Here is a 16,139-nt window from a genome sequence, read left to right as displayed (position 1 = left end):
GCAGGTTTATACCGCAGCAGAAACATCTTTAGAAGATCTTAGAAAAGTTGGGACAGGAGCAACAAAAGGGTGGAAAAGTAAGTGGTACAAAAAAGAAACAGCTGAAAGAACATTTTACATCTAATTAATTTAACTGCCAAAGGGTCAGTAACATGACTGAGTGCAAAAAGAACATCTTAGAGAGGCAAAGTTTCTCAGAAGCAAAGATGAGAAGAGGTTCACAAATTTGCAAAAAAAAAAAAAAAAATTGTCTATAAATTGTGTAACAATTTCACAATAATGTTCTGCAACATAAAATTGCGAGGACTTACAGTATATAATATCAAAAGATTCAGAGAATCTGGAGAGATCTCTGTTTGCAAGGGACAAGGCCAAAATATTGGATGCACCTGATCTTCATGTTTTTGGAAAACATGGACACTGCATCCTGATTAAAGAGGGGAGGGACCATCCAGGTTGTTATCAGCACTCAGTACAAAACCTCCATCTCTGAAGGTTTGTGGGTGCATTACTGCCTTTGGGATTGGCAGCTTGCACACCTGAAAAGACACAGTCAGCGTGGAAAGTAAAGGATTTAGATCAACAGATGCTCTCATTGAGACATCTTTTTCAACAAATTCCTTGCATACTGCATCTATTACAGCAGCATGGCTTAATAGCTGCAGAGACCGGGTGCTGAAGAGGCCTGCCTGCAGTCCTGACCTTTCACCAACTGAAAACATTTAGAGGTCTCTATCAGACAAGAATGGGGCATCATTCCTCTCCCAAAAGTCCAGCAATTGCTCTCCTCAGTTCCCACAGTTTTACAGACTGTTAACTAAGAGGGGATGCTACACAGTGGTAAACATGACCCTGTTCCAACTTCTTGAGACATATTGATGCCGTCAAATTTACAATTATCTTTTTTTTCTCCATGAAATTGTTAAATTTTCTCAGTTTAAACATTTAAACGTGTTCTATTGTGAATGAAATGTGGGTTTATGAGATTTGAAAGTTAATTTACATTTTACACAGCCTCACATATTTTATGGAACTAGGCTTGTATAAACAGTATGGTTTAAACTGTGCTGTAAACATGTAAATGTGAGGAAAACTATCTCTGGTCATTTATTAAACTCTATTAATTATGTTTTATAACCCTGGGTTTTCTAGCTCAAGAAGGTGGCTCACTTTTTACCGGGGTAAATCCTAACCTGCACAGGAGCAGGTTAGGCTCCCAGATTAATGATTTTATGCAGCATGCATCTGTTGTCCTTGCATTTTACTGTTACATTTTATTGTTCCTTGTAGATTTTTAATCACCATTTGATAATGTCTCTGGTGTAGGTGGCATAGGGATCATTTCAAGTGGAAAAAAAGTCCGTGAAACGGCCCTCTTAGATTAGATGGTGCCAACGCCCCCTCTTTCATGTGAACGCGCGGGGGAATCCTGGGTTAATTTAGCGAGTTGAATTCGAGCTTTGTGTGACCATTTATCCTAATCCCCAATGTCAGGGTCAAAGAATCCAGATAACGGAAAGATACCCTCGGTATGCTGAACTCGCTTCGTACTACAGAGCCCAGGTCTCCGCCAGCCATCGACGTGGCTGAGGAGGAGACCTAAACTTAAACACGGAGCTGAAGTTGGTTTCCGATTGCAGCTTCCGATTCGGGAAATGGCTAAAGGGCCATTCCACTTAATTTTTCGCTATCTTCCGCATCTTTAATCTGCTCTAGTTAAAAATCTACAACACCTACACACTTCAAACCTGGACTAGATTATTCTGCACTAATATCAGAATACTTTAAAACCAAGTGTGTGATTTGTGAACCTTTATCTGAATTGTGAAACTTCAATAAAGGGCGATTTCAGCACCCTTTTTCCGTCTGGATCACACTAGAACTGATCCAGCTCCAAAACTACAACACCTACACACTTCAAACCTTGACTAGATTATTCTATTGTACTGGCCAAATAATTAGAGCACAATGAAAAGAAAAGTCAAATTAGGCAAGTTTAGAGATTTGATGGTCTCTCTATTTCTGCTCATAGTTGCATGAGAAGCTCCCCTTTCTCACTGCAAAAAAGGCATTAAGTTATGAATCACTTGAATTCTTTTCTGTTTTTTATACATGATTATTTTTGGATTGTCATATTGCTTCAGTCATTTTAATTCTCTTACCTCTCCTCCACTTGGCCATGTTCAATTTGTTCCACTGCCTCAGCCCTGTTTAGTGCTCTGGTGTTTTCCAGTGCATTTATGAATGCCTGCGTTACATCCAAAAATGTAATGGTAAAAACTGTTTTCTAAAAATACAAATATTTACTTTACATTCTAATAAAGGTTACAAAGGGTTTACACTAACATGTTTCATTATTTCAGACCCTGCTTCACCTCACCTATTTCTACCTATCTTTGTTGTGACCAGTGGACTTTCAAACAACAGATTTATTTTGAAAAATATTTTTGTTGTGCTACTGGTCTTTTTTCATAAGTCAGTGAGCATGAAGAACAGGTGCTAATGACCTCATTATTTTACTCAGGTGTGTTAAAGCAGAGATACATTTAAAAGTTGCAGGACACCGGCCCTGGAGCCCTGGATTTGAAACCCCCCTAACCTAAAGGAAGCCTTACCTTAAAAAAAGGTCAATGAAACCTAATAATACATACATTTCAATTGATAGTAGTAATCAAACAAGCCAGTAAAGTTCAGATTATTATTCACACTTGTTCCAAGCAGTTTCTTTATCTGAGGAAACCCAGCAAATAGCATCCAGTCATGGACGTGCAACATTCACACTTTGTTCAGCATGGAGTCACAGTGGACAATGATTTGCATTTGTCTTTAACTTTGCAGCAAACCCTTATAGCAAGCAAGCATGTAGTGACAACGGAGAGCAAACACTTCTTTTACCCTGGAACAACCTTCCCATCGTCAGTGTGAACAGCCATCTACCATGACCAACTGGGAGTTTAAGCAGATACACGACACTGAAAAAGAAGCACTTATGTAGGAGTACTTTCTGTGTTAAAGAAGAGCCAAAAGTTAATACCAGAAGAAAGAGATCATGAAGTTGTTGGAAGCATTATCCCAGTTGGTATCAGAGATAAAAAGAACACAAGACCAAATCTTGCTACACTGAAGATGAAAAAAATTAGAGAAAACAGAAAGTTAAAAGTGGAAATAACAGCAAAATAATGCAAATTTCAGAGAAGGAGGAGCTCAGTTGTCGTGTGGTCCAGATGGAAAAAAAGTGCTGAAATGTGCTTTTATTGAAGTTTCACAAATCAGATAAAGGTTTCACAAATCACACACATGGTTTTCAATACTCTGCTATTAGTGCAGAGTAATCTAGTCCAGGTTTGAAGTGTGTGGGTGTTGTAGTTTTGGAGCTGGATCAGTTCTAGTGTGATCCAGATGCAAAAAAGGTGCTGAAATCGCCCTTTATTGAAGTTTCACAAATCAGATAAAGGTTTCACAAATCACACACTTGGTTTAAAGTATTCTGCTATTAGTGCAGAATAATCTAGTCCAGGTTTGAAGTGTGTAGGTGTTGTAGATTTTTAACTAGAGCAGATTAAAGATGCTGAAGGTAGCGAAAAATTAAGTGGAATGGCCCTTTAGCCATTTCCCGAATCGGAAGCTGCAATCGGAAACCAACTTCAGCTTCGTCACATAAACGCGGTGGGGGGAAAGCAAAACTACTCCAATAAGTAATCTTGTATCAACTTTTTTGTGCCGATGGAAATTTTACACATGGGATTAAACCGTGAATAAGGGTTTCAATAACACGGGTCACTGCTGGCTTTGAAGGGTCGAAATAAAGCAGTCAGAGTAGTTCCCTGTACATTTTGCGACGTCACGACCAGCTGCCTATCAGGAAGTTATTGACGTGCGCTCCTCTCACGCCGGCTTTCAAACGCTTTCATCATTCTTGTCGCACACTGACTGAGATTTAAGGTCAGCAGCAACATACAGCGCTGGATAGAGAAATACTTTTTTTCTCCTACTGAAACATGGATACCGGTGTTGGCGTAGAGAGCGCACCTATTGCCTCATGGAGGGAATGTTTTGTAATCCAGAGGGTCCGCATGTTGGTACCTGTTGGATTCAAGAGCGAAATAAAAGCGCTGTCAAAACTTTCACTACCAGTGGTGCGTCCTCTATGACATCGACTCTGGATGTCCAGTCTGTAGGATTTGGGCATCAGTGATCAGTGTTACTTTGTTTGGTATTTTGGTTTTGGCTTTTAGTTCGCTATTATTATGTTGATTCATACCAATGTAATGTAAAGATAGTACTCGTTACTAATAACAGTGTTTTTGTTGTCCCATTTTGTTTTTCCTCATCAGATGATATCCCTGCTCATGAGTTTTTCAGTGAGTTTCGTTAGTACGATATTTTGTGGCCATCTGGGGAAGACAGAGCTGGCAGGAGTGTCTCTGGCCATTGCAGTAAGTGAAATTCACACAGGCGCCTTATATTGTTAAGTTAATAAGCCACTAGAATAGTGCCACTCAAGCCACCATTGTTTTCTACTATATTTTCAGGTTATTAATGTTACAGGTGTATCTGTTGGATTTGGTTTGACATCAGCATGTGATACTCTGGTTTCTCAGGTATGAATTTTCAGTCTATCATAATTTATCGTCAGGCCTGATAGTTATTAACAGTAATAATAAATGACTAGACTGTTCTGTGCCTTTAGACCTTTGGAAGTGGTAACCTCCTGAAAATTGGAGTTATTCTGCAGCGGGCCATCCTCATTTTGCTCCTGGCTTGTTTCCCCTGCTGGGCCATCCTCATCAACACAGAGCCTATCCTGCTGGCAATCAGACAAGAACCAGAAGTGGCAAGGTCAGCTCCCCAAATCCACTCGTGCTTTCTCAATTTTTAAAAATGTGATTCCTGTTAATTTTGATGGTAAAAATCTCTCTAGGTTGTGTCAGATGTATGTGAAGATCTTTATGCCAGCACTTCCTGTAAGTATGTCTAACTTAAACTAAAAGTTAATCTGTGAACTGGCTAAAGTTAGATACCCTTTATGCAAGTGGAGTTTTTTTTTTTTTTTAAATAGCTGCTTTCAAATTGTTTGTCTGGTCTTTGTCCTCCAAGCTTGGGTCCTCTACCAGAGGCCTGGGAGCTTCAGGGTCCTGCGCAGTATTTTAGCTGTTCCCAGGACTGCGTCTTCCTTCTTCTTGATGTTACCATTGCTTGGTATTGCTACGTCTATCGCTACACTTTCTTCCTCTGCTGGTCCACTACTATGTCCGGTTGGTTAGCCATCACTAGTTTTTCTGTCTGTATTTTGAAGTCCCACAGAATCTTAGCTTGGTCATTCTTAACAACCCGTGGGAGCATATCCCATTTTGACGTCAGGGCTTCTAGGTCATGCTTGGCACAGATGTCAAGTTACTTGGTTATGGTGTTGCATGTATGCTTAATCTGCTAGCATCTTACTCCCTGCTGTTATGTGCTGGATTGTCTCAGGGGCATCATTGCACAACCTGGACCTGGGTTCTTGCCTTGTGTGGTAGACCTCAGCCTCTATCGATCTTCTGCTTAGAACTTGTTCCTGCATTGCCATGATTAGTGCCTCTGTGTTGTCGTTGAGTCCAGCTTTCTCCAACAGTAGTAGGATATTTCAAGTACCGCTTTTTCTATCTGCTTATATATATATATATATATATATATATATATATATATATATATATATATATATATATATATATATATATATATATATATATATATATATATATATATATAAATATGAGAGAGAGACACAAAAGTCACGCCCAGCACCTTGTACCAAATAAGGTATCTTTAAGATCAGAGAAGGAGGTGATCAAAAATCCCCAAATAATCTGCAGTCTTCCCCAAAGTGAACTGACTAGATAAGTTCAGACATGTTCTTTAATTAGTTACTGATTGGTTTACTTTAAATAGAAATCAGTGAGTCTACAAGTCCCTGCTAACACTTACCACAGTAAGTCAGTTACCTTGAGACATGATCACAAACATAGCTGTGCCTGCTTGCCCTTGCCACATGAATATTTCATCTGCAACAAGCTGTCACTGAACCAAATGGAAGAAGAAGTGTAACTCAGACTATTGTTCTTCGTGTGTGTGTGTGTGTGTGTGTGTGTGTGTGTGTGTGTGTGTGTGTGTGTGTGTGTGTGTGTGTGTGTGTGTGTTTGTTTTCCAGGCTGCATTCATGTACTCATTAGAAGTAAGTTATCTGGAAAACCAGGTAAATATCTCCCAGATTGAATCCAATAAACAAGGCAGATTGTGATAGTCTTCTATTTAGAAAATGATAGAGAGGATTATATATGCAACATATGTCTGTAAGTGAGTCTCCAGGCTTGTTGGCTAAAGTGTTTAATGATTAATGGTGTCCACATGCAGATAGCAAGGAGATCAGGGCTTCCTGAGCTCTGTCATGTCAGTAAAACTGTGACTCACTTTGCTTGACAAACACTGCAAATACTGCTTTTTATTACAGGAAAAGCATGAGATATTTAATCATCTTTCTTCTGTATATTGTTGGAAAACTAATGATGTCATATATTTGGTCTGTCACTTCAGTATTGCCAAATTAAAACAGTTTGTGGCATTTTTGTTTTAGGGCATTATATGGCCACAGGTAATCACAGGCTTTGCTGTCAATCTTCTGAATGCTCTCATCAACTACATCGTTCTCTTCGTGTTAAATCTTGGAGTTGCGTGAGTTTGTTTGATTGGATTGCGTATGACTTCATTAGTATCATCTTTACTGGTATCATCTGGCATCATTACATATAACCAATATCACACAATGAAATAATCTTTACAGAGGTTCTGCTATAGCCAACACCATTTCCCAGTTCTCCATGGCTGGAATTCTCTTTGTTTATATCTTATGGAAAGGTCTTCATAAGGCCACTTGGGGAGGTGAGTACAGCATGTGCATTGGACAAAGGTGATCCTTAATATTAAAAGAAACTCAAATTATTTTTTACAAAGATGAACAACTTGCAGAAATCTTTATTTAACAAGAGTTTAACAATTTAAAATCTAATTTAAAGTACAATAAGTTGTTTATACATGATCCACTAACAAGAAGCTAGTTAGAAGCTTTTAAAGAAAACCTAAATGTACCTGAGAAAGACTGTTATTATTATTAATACTGACATTGTTCTAGTGTGTAGCACAGAAAGGAGGACTCAAATACAAACACTCGAGCAGCTGGTTGTAATGACTTTTAATGAAAGGTAGATGTGGATGAGGCTCACAAATGATCAGATAAAAGTCCGAAGGTCAAAACTGAATACAAGCTGTAGGAGTGAACTGACAAGTGGACCTATTATGCTTTTTCCTTATTTTCTGTCATCATAGTTACATTGTGGTCACATTACACACGGCCAGTTTCAAATTATATCAACATAAGTACAAGTTATCCCTGTGAGCAAAAGCCCAGACTTCAGACTGATCTAAATACTCTTGGATATGTATGATGTTCAAGAGAAATGATTTCCCTCATATTATCTCAGGCACACCTCTTTGGCCATAAATATGGTGGTCCAAACTACCTGCTTTTGTAATCTTCTGTTTGTGAGGGGCAGCCAATCAGAAGGAAGTTAAAAGTTGTCCCTAAAAGGAGAGGCGCTAATATGGCTTGTTTTAGGCAGAGGATGAACTGGAGGACTGCTCCAAGACTCAGTATAAGATAATGAATAAGTATTTCAAACTGAGAATAAAGATCCAAAGCAATGGACAATTCACAAGAGAGGTGAAGAAGAGAGTGCAGGCAGTGTGGAGTGGGTGGATTTGTGACAGAACGATAACAGCAAGAGTGAAAGAGAAGGTTTCCAAGATGGTAGTGAGACTTGCTATGAAGATGTTAAGATTTTCACTGGGAGTGACCAGGATGGAGAAGATTAGAAATTAGTATATCTGAGGGATGGCTCAGGCTGAGTAGTTTGGAGACAAAGTTAGAGAAGTACAGCTGAGATGGTTTGGACATGTGCAGAACCAGGATAGTGAATGTGTTGGGCAAGAGATTTTGACTATGGAGCTGCCATGGCAGGAGGAAAAGAGGAAGACAGAGAAGATTCATGGATGTAGTGAAGGAGGACAGAAGAGGATGCTAGGTATAGGGTGAAATGGAGGCAGATGATCTCCTGTGGTGAGCTACACTAGTGGAGTCCAAAACTATATAACTCGAACACAATGGGTCCACTTTAAATGATTTGGTAGTTTGAAAAGCAGACTGACAGATGAACAGAGTGATTTATTGATTTATTAACTACTATTTGTTTTGATATATGTACTTTATTATAAATATACATTTGGAATTGTTAACCCCTCCATTATACACACAAACAGGTTGGTCTCGAGAGTGCCTCAGGGACTGGGGCTCGTACATCCACTTGGCTATCCCAGGCATGATCATGATGTGTGCTGAATGGTGGACATATGAGATTGGAGGCTTTCTGGCAGGTACTGTCACAGGCCACTTCAGGGAACTTTTATTTGAATAAAAGCTGCTATGAAATCTAACAGTTATCTGTCATTGACAGGTCTCATAAGTGAAGTGGAACTTGGAGCTCAAGCAGTTGTGTATGAATTGTCAAATGTTGCGTACATGGTGAGCTCTTTGATGTGGAAAAAAAAAACATTGTGTGAGATTAATCACAGTGCATCCATCCAATGTAGCTTGAATTTATAGTATTTTTGTTGTTAGTTCCCCATGGGTTTCAGCATAGCGGGCAGCGTAAGAGTTGGAAATGCTTTGGGAGGTGGAGAAACAGAGCGGGCCAAGCTGTCTGCTAAAACATCAATGTTCTGTGCAGGTCAGTACGCTTCAATGCTTATTTTTTTGTGGTATGTTAATGTCTGTCATTTAAAAAAAGACAATCTTCAATTAATGTTACATAATCCCAATTTCTCTGAAGAAGGAAGTACAAAAGTAACTTAGAGATTTTGAACATGAGCAGAGAACTTGAATATTCTCAGTTCTCTTTATGTACCTCTGAGGTGCCCTTGAGCAAGAGTTTAGATACTCTGAGAAAAAGATTCGTACGGCATGTTGCTGCCAAAGAAGGTTCATATTTATTTCATTATGTTTCTGTCTTTACCACAGTGTCAGTGTCTGTATGTTTGGCAGCTCTCATTGGGGGCCTAAAGGACCACATCTCTTACGTCTTTACATATGATGAGTACGTATATCATTTTATGGGGTTTTGTAATCACCATTCTTGTTACTGTATAAAAAGGACACCAGCATGGGTTATAGTTACATATGCAGTTTGCATCAGGGAGAGAGCAGGCCTCATAAATGACCTTTTGCCAGTACATTAGCCACTGCCCAGCTTTGCTTATATAATCCATTTATATTGAATTGACATAAAAGTTTATGATAGTTGCACTCAGTTATACTGATAACTCTTTACACATTTCTCTTATGTCAAAGACAGTAGAATAGTATAACAGTGCACCAGGCTCAAATATACAAAAACATGCTGTTGCTCTAACTTTTATGCAAACTCAACAGTATCACATTGTAAATTTTGACTCTCTTCATTCAGACAAATCAGGCAAAGAGTTTCTGATGTCATATCTTTTTATGCTCCTTTCATTCTACTAGATGCAACATCTGTGAGTATCTGCCACTGTACTCACGAAACATGTCATGAAGTGTGTATGTGGGTGTGTAACCATGTGTGTAACCATGTCTTTATCCTTTCTGCGTGACTAGGCTGCCTTGGGTGGTATAATAAGAGGAGCAGGTAAACAGAAAGTTGGAGCTATTTGCAACATTTTGGGATATTATGGTGTTGGCTTTCCGATTGGAGTGTCACTGATGTTTGCAGCCAAATTAGGAATCAAGGGTAAGATTGTGGCAGAGATGTTTTTAACCTTCAGCTGTTTGTATCCACATTGTTGCCTGACTGGCCTTTTTTTGTCCCCACAGTCCTTTTTTTTTCAGTTAGATTTCTGTGACACCATCAACAGCTCCTTCCTTCTCTTACAAAAAATACTTTTTGTTTTCCTCAGGTCTGTGGACAGGCTTGTTAACTTGTGTGTTCCTGCAGTGTTTCGTCCTGATTTTCTATTTGATAAAAATGAACTGGAAAAGGGTCACAGTTGAGGTTTGTGTTTAGGGATAAATATTTCATTTTGAGTGGTCTTTGGCAGTTTCTGTATGAATAAAGGATCACACACTGTTTTTCTTGCAGGCTCAGGTCAGAGCAGGAGTGCGTGGAAGCTCCACAGACACAGGTATGGGAGAGTTTCCAGCCAAGTGTTTAATATGACTAAAGAGCAAAGCATTTATCCTGAAATGAAACATTTGTGCATGGAAACAGAACAGCCAGAGAGAAACAGTATTGATCGAATTGATTGAGTTTAAAAGATGCTATTCTAAGAATACTGAATGGGAAAAATCTTGTTTGTGTTTTTGAATAATGTGTCTACATTATTCACAAAGATTTCACAACTTCATGTCTTCCATAATCTCTACAAAGAAGCTAGAGAGTGCACCCATGAATGTAACAACTGGATTTTATTTCTTGATGCTAGTGCATGTTAGTCTTATACTTGGAAAGCATACAATATGTGGAAACTAGAATCAGAGGCGTTGGGGAATCAGGGGCTAGCTAGGGGCCCTCGAGAGCTGACAAACATTAAACTGCAGATAACAAAAAAATATGATGAGCACTTATATAATTTTGAACTGGATCAGTTTGGGGGGGGTCTGGTCTCCTGTGATAGTGTGAGAATACTTAAGCACATCAGTAAAAACCACCTTTGAATTTCTATTTGTTGAGAATTCTTTATTGTAGAAAATTTCCACAACAATTCATTTTTTACCCATCTGGCTTTTTTCCATGTTAAATAATTGCTGTCATCTCCATCTACTGGCTTAATAATAATAATAATAATAATAATAATAATAATAATAATAATAATAATAATAATAATAATAATAATAATAATAATAATAATAATAATAATAATAATAATAATTGTATGATCCCATACATAGAACATTTGCATATGTATGTCCAGGTACCCAACCAGATGACTCTGGGAACTCAGAGGTTCAAGCTGACACCACTGACCTGATGGATACTGAGGAGGAACCTGCAGTGAGATCAGCTGAAGTGGAGCTCTCTTACAGAACTCTGGTCCTGCGTAGGGGCCTGGCTCTGGCTGCCATGCTGTTCATCTTGGCTGTTGGTATTATTTTAAATCTGCTAATAATCAACTTGGCTACCTGATTATGAGTAAGGTCAAACTTATTCAGTGAAATAACTCCCAAGCCTCCAGCGCCACTTTGCCAGGAGGGCTCAGCAATATGCAAGCATTTGCAAAGCAGGCAGTAACAGAGGTCACAAGCAGGCCCTAAGGCAGATGAGCAGAAAATGAAAGAGGGGTCTATCGATAAATCAGTATAAGCAATATATTCCTCGTAATTGAGAAGAATATTTAATAAATGAGTCAAACTAAAAATGGCTTGACATGATAGTCTCAGTCTCTCTGTGTTTAAAACATTAAACAGAATCATTATAATTATCTTTGCTTCACTCTGACTCTTCATTTGTCACCAATATGGTGGAGAAATTTCGATCAGCAGTATATGTAGTGTTGATTGAGTCAAAGGTAGAGTTGGTTTTCGAAGACAGGGTCTCTGGCAAAGGCAGAAACCCTGTCTGAAATCAATCATTCTGATGACATAATTGGAAAAATCAGCTATGTTGATTATGTGTATCCACCCTTGCAACATGCAATACAGTACTGTGCAAAAGTGGATTTCTCATCATAAGTGCACGTGACACCAGGACACCCTAGGTTGCAGGTCAATAAGTAATTATATAATCATATCATCACATCTGCAGTTCTGGACACTCAGGTGAAGAGAGGACCTGAGCTGTCATCTGATCACCACCTGATGGTGAGTAGGTGGCAGGGGAGAGGATGCTGAATAGACCTGGTGCACCCAAACGTATAATGAGGGTGCACTGGGAATGCCTGGCAGAGGCCCCAGTCCATGAGATCTTCAACTCCCACCTCTGGCAGAACTTCCAACAGCATTCTGAGGGAGGCTGAGGACACTGAGTCTGAATGGACCATGTTCCGCACCTCCATTGTTGAGGCTGCTGCACAGAGCTGCTGCTGTAAGGTGGCTGGTACCTATTGTGATGGTAATCCCTAAACCAGATGCTGGACACTGAAGGTGAAGGGAGCCATCAAGCTGAAGAAGGAGTCCTATCAGGCGAAACAATTCAGATGGCCTCAAAATGATTCTGGCAAACCGTCAGGCGACTCGAGAGGAAAGCAGTGTTCTACTCACATGGACTATAATGCACGTGGGTTGCTGCTGACTTCAAATGAGGCTATAGTTTGACGGTGGAAGAAATACATTGAGAACCTCTTCAATCCCACTGGCATGCCTTCTGTTAGGGAAGCAGAGTCTGGGGACGAGGGGGCCGACTTGCCCATCACTGGGGATGAGGTCACTGAGGTGGTTTAACAACTCCTTGGTGGCAGGGCCCCTGGGGTGGGTGAGATTCGCCCTGAGTTCCTGAAGGCTCCAGATGTTTTAGGGCTGTCTTGGTTAGCATGCCTCGGCAATGTCACGTAGAGATCTGGGGCGGTGCCACTTGATTGTCAGACTGCAGTGGTGGTCCCCATCTTTAAGAAGGGGGACTGGAGGGTGTGCACCAACTAGGTTATAACACTCCTCAGCCTCCCTGGGAAGGTCTGTGCCAGGGTGCTAGAAAGGAGGGTCTTTCAGTTAATTGAACCTTAAATTCAAGAGGAACAATGTGGTTTTCATCCTGGTCATCGAATGCTGGACTAGCTCTTTATCTTCTCGAGGATATTTGAGTGTGCGTGGGAGTTTGCCCATCAAATCTAGATCTGCTCTGTGGACTTGGAGAAACATTCGACTGCATCCCTTGGGATATCATGTGGGGAGTGCTGCAGGAGTATGGGATATTTGGCCCATTCAATTCAATTCAATTTTATTTATATAGCGCCAAATCACAATAAACAGTCGCCTCAAGGTGCTTTGTATTGTGGGTAAAGACCCTACAATATTACAGAGAAAACCCAACAGTCAAAACGACCCCCTAGGAGCAAGCAATTGGCGACAGTGGGAAGGAAAAACTCCCTTTTAACAGGAAGATTGTTGAGGGCCATTCAGTCCCTGTACAACCACAGCGAGTGCTTGGTCTGTATTGCCGACAATAAGTCTGACACGTTTCCTATGGGTGTTGGACTCTGCCAGGGCTGCCTTTTGTCATAGATTCTGTTAGGCCACTGCCCCTGCCCCTGCAACCCAGCCACAGATAAGCAGAAGAGGATGCATGGATGGATAGGAACAAGTTAAGAAAAATGAAACTATATCAAGAAATGTAGATTCACTTTTGCTAGTACTGACTTTAATTGGCACTTAGACTCACATTACTTGTTTGATCAGCGGTGCTGTTATCCACAGTATCTGTCATAGCAGCTGTGCTTAATAATGAAGGATTTTTCTGAACACGTTTCACAGCCTGAAAATATGAAAACTCAATGTAAGTAATAGATTTATAGATTCATTTTTGTTTAGGAAACTAAGTAGAAATTGATGTCTAAGTAACACTTAGGGACACTGCATTAACGTGATTGGTATATGATACCTCCTCAGTGACTCTCACAATTTAGCTTGAAGATGACAATAATGTAGAAGGTAGACTGTAAAATGACACAAACAAGCAGTCCAAGCCAAAATCCTGCAGAGGAAATGATAAATTACTTAACTGCATGACAAACTTCACTTGAAAAACCGCTTTTAGGTAATTATAAGAAACGATCGCTCTGTACAATTACCCAAAACTCTTAAGTTTTGCAACAAACATTAAAGTGACACTTAGGGAAAGCCCGATGCAGTAGTATCCAATGAAATTAGCCACAGCTGGAATCTTCTGTTTCCCTGTGCCCAAGAAAATGCCTGTGCACACACACTGGAATGAAAGAGACAAACTTGTGGAAAGATCAATTTTATATTAGACTTACTAGGCATGCTTTTAGTAGGATAATACAGATACACGTGTGCTGCCAAGTTTAACTGTAAAACTCACCACAAGACCACCAAAGAACTGAAGGAAACAGTAAGCATTCATCAACTGTGAGACCAGACCTATGATCTTCCTGAAAGAAAAAGGTTTCATTAAGATTTTGCAGATCTTTGCCAACAACAGTATTTAGGAGCATTACTATTATTGGAATGTGAATGCAGCTGAACTCACTCATCTGAGGTGAAGATGAAGCCAATCACTGTTTTGATGGAGCCAAGGACAAGTCCTTCAACAACTGCAATGCTACCTGGAAAACAAGAGTTTTGAAATCTGAATAACGATGGTTGAGTGCTGGGAAGCTAATCTAAACCATGATCCATTTCTAACTGGCCTGCAAGAGTGAGGGACATCTTGCTGGTTAGGAGTGCCCTGTCAGTGTCTCCTGCACCAAGAGCATTACCCACCCGGGCACACGCTGCAGCCTGAATACCAAGAGGGAACTATGGATTTATCATTGTCAGACAAAGATGAAAGAACAGGCATGACTCAGACTTCTTCGCTGATCTGAGATCATCTAAAAGAGGGGAAAAAAAGAGGATTACCTGCAAAGAATCCCCCAAACTCATAAACCCACCACTCAAAGCACTTCATTAACGTACTGGGAATGGCCAGCTTCATGTAGGAGCCCCAGTCCTGCAGTGATTCTACAGACCAGCCTGCAGGGGGCAAGAAACACTCATTTATATGAAACTTGGAAAACAGCAATATGGTCCATGAGATTAAAAACTCCTCAGCATTCTAAGTATACCTCCCCATGTTGTTACATGAAGCTTCTTCCACCAAATGTAAGCGAACAGAAAAGCACAGATGTAAATAAGAGACAGAGTATTTGCTGCTGCAGATCCACTGCAAGACATTTAGGTTGATATCAGTGTGTGAAGTCTGTTTATTCAGATTTGATGGTGTGTGTTTGAGTTGACCTACCCAACACCCAGATCCAGCCAGTGAAGAAAAGTATAGTTTGTCACCACATTTGCTATGTTTGCCTGAGCAGCAGTGTACATTTGTGGCAGTATAATTCCCTAAAAACACACAAAAAGCAGTCTTGCTGCTTTTGTTGACCATGCACCCTGCAGTAGCAGCAGCAGCTGCATGTTTCCTCTGACTGGCCTACCAGCGTAGGCCAGTCAAAGAGTTTAGTTTAGTTATAACTAACATGCCACCATGAGACAATAGCGTTTCTCTTAGTTCAATGCATTTTTAAGTTAGTCCCACTAATTTTGTAAGGTTTCAAGGGCTGTTTCTGGAGGTGTGTCATGCTGTGGAGCTCAACATCCATTTTTTTTTTAAACTTTATTTATATTTATGTAGCACTTTTTAGGACAAAGTTACAAAGTGAAGGCATTAGTGGTCTTAAAAAGCCAAACAATAAAAAAAAAAAGATTTAAAAGAGGATAAGAGTTAGCCAGCCTGAGATCAAGCAGGTAATTCCACACTCATGAGGCCTGCAAAGGCTCAATCACTTGACCAGATGAGTTGGGACCACTAACAAGGTCACGTCAGAAAATCTTAGACAGCAGCCAGGCTCATATGGAGCCAGTAGCCTGCAGATGTAGGATTTAAAAAACCAGCAGTAAAATCTTAAAATCAGTTCTAACACTGACAGGTAGCCAGTGAAGGCCTGCAAGGGCTGGTGTAAAGTGGTTGCTTGTTTTGTGCTAAAAGCTTGGCAGCAGGATTTTGAATTAATTGTAGCTTATGTCTGTTATGATGACTGATACCGGAATAAAGTGCATTACAGTAGTCTGGAGTCTGGCGGAAATAAAATCATGGATGACCTTAATCGGAATTAAATGAGAATGATATCTGTCAAAGCTAAATGAAAATGGACTACATAACTTTTGAAGCCTGCGCATCAAAAAAGGACTTGGAGTCAAAGATTACCCCCAGGTTGTGCTGAACTGATCTTCCTGCAGAGCAGACCTTTCACCACATTTAGAGTTTCCATTTGGTGACACGTCTCCTTTATCAGGTAACAGTAACCTTAAATGTTTAAATGGATCCAGTTTAAAGTTTCAAAGCTCTAATGTTAAATAAACATGAGCA

General features: G+C 40.0%; 1 protein-coding gene and 1 pseudogene across 3 annotated transcripts; one reads left to right on the top strand and one right to left on the bottom strand.

Annotated features, from left to right (window-relative positions):
• The first annotated feature begins 3,816 nt into the window (after positions 1 to 3,816).
• Positions 3,817 to 11,463, top strand: LOC115790744 (multidrug and toxin extrusion protein 1-like). 3 transcript variants are annotated; one of them, XM_030744672.1, is made up of 17 exons: positions 3,817 to 3,942; positions 4,335 to 4,436; positions 4,533 to 4,601; positions 4,691 to 4,839; positions 4,922 to 4,964; positions 6,191 to 6,235; positions 6,614 to 6,711; positions 6,821 to 6,918; positions 8,353 to 8,466; positions 8,547 to 8,614; positions 8,711 to 8,819; positions 9,110 to 9,185; positions 9,555 to 9,624; positions 9,725 to 9,857; positions 10,024 to 10,118; positions 10,206 to 10,248; positions 11,038 to 11,463. In XM_030744672.1, exons 2-17 carry the CDS (start codon positions 4,335 to 4,337, stop codon positions 11,247 to 11,249), a joined length of 1,524 nt encoding a protein of 507 aa, XP_030600532.1. In that variant the 5' UTR covers positions 3,817 to 3,942; the 3' UTR covers positions 11,250 to 11,463. The 3 variants fall into 3 exon arrangements, with proteins under 3 accessions (XP_030600532.1, XP_030600531.1, XP_030600533.1); XM_030744671.1 differs by having other exon boundaries at positions 3,872 to 4,136; XM_030744673.1 differs by lacking the exon at positions 3,817 to 3,942 and adding an exon at positions 4,072 to 4,213.
• Positions 11,464 to 13,173: 1,710 nt separating this feature from the next.
• On the bottom strand, positions 13,174 to 15,829 carry LOC115790413 (multidrug and toxin extrusion protein 1-like; annotated as a pseudogene).
• Between the last annotated feature and the right edge of the window lie 310 nt (positions 15,830 to 16,139).

The sequence above is a fragment of the Archocentrus centrarchus genome, chromosome 13 (genome assembly GCF_007364275.1).
Source record: "Archocentrus centrarchus isolate MPI-CPG fArcCen1 chromosome 13, fArcCen1, whole genome shotgun sequence".
In the NCBI taxonomy this organism is placed as follows: domain Eukaryota; kingdom Metazoa; phylum Chordata; class Actinopteri; order Cichliformes; family Cichlidae; genus Archocentrus; species Archocentrus centrarchus.
The sequence above is the reverse complement of the archived record's forward strand: the minus strand, read 5'-3'. Positions and strand labels throughout refer to the sequence as shown.

Bases quoted from the DNA above. Each gene is read 5' to 3' on its own strand.
- LOC115790744 (XM_030744671.1), top strand. From the start codon at position 3,999: ATGGATACCGGTGTTGGCGTAGAGAGCGCACCTATTGCCTCATGGAGG. The intron at 4,602-4,690 runs GTATGAATTTTC...CTGTGCCTTTAG, and splicing joins GTGATACTCTGGTTTCTCAG to ACCTTTGGAAGTGGTAACCT. The intron at 9,625-9,724 runs GTGAGTATCTGC...CTGCGTGACTAG, and splicing joins TTCTACTAGATGCAACATCT to GCTGCCTTGGGTGGTATAAT.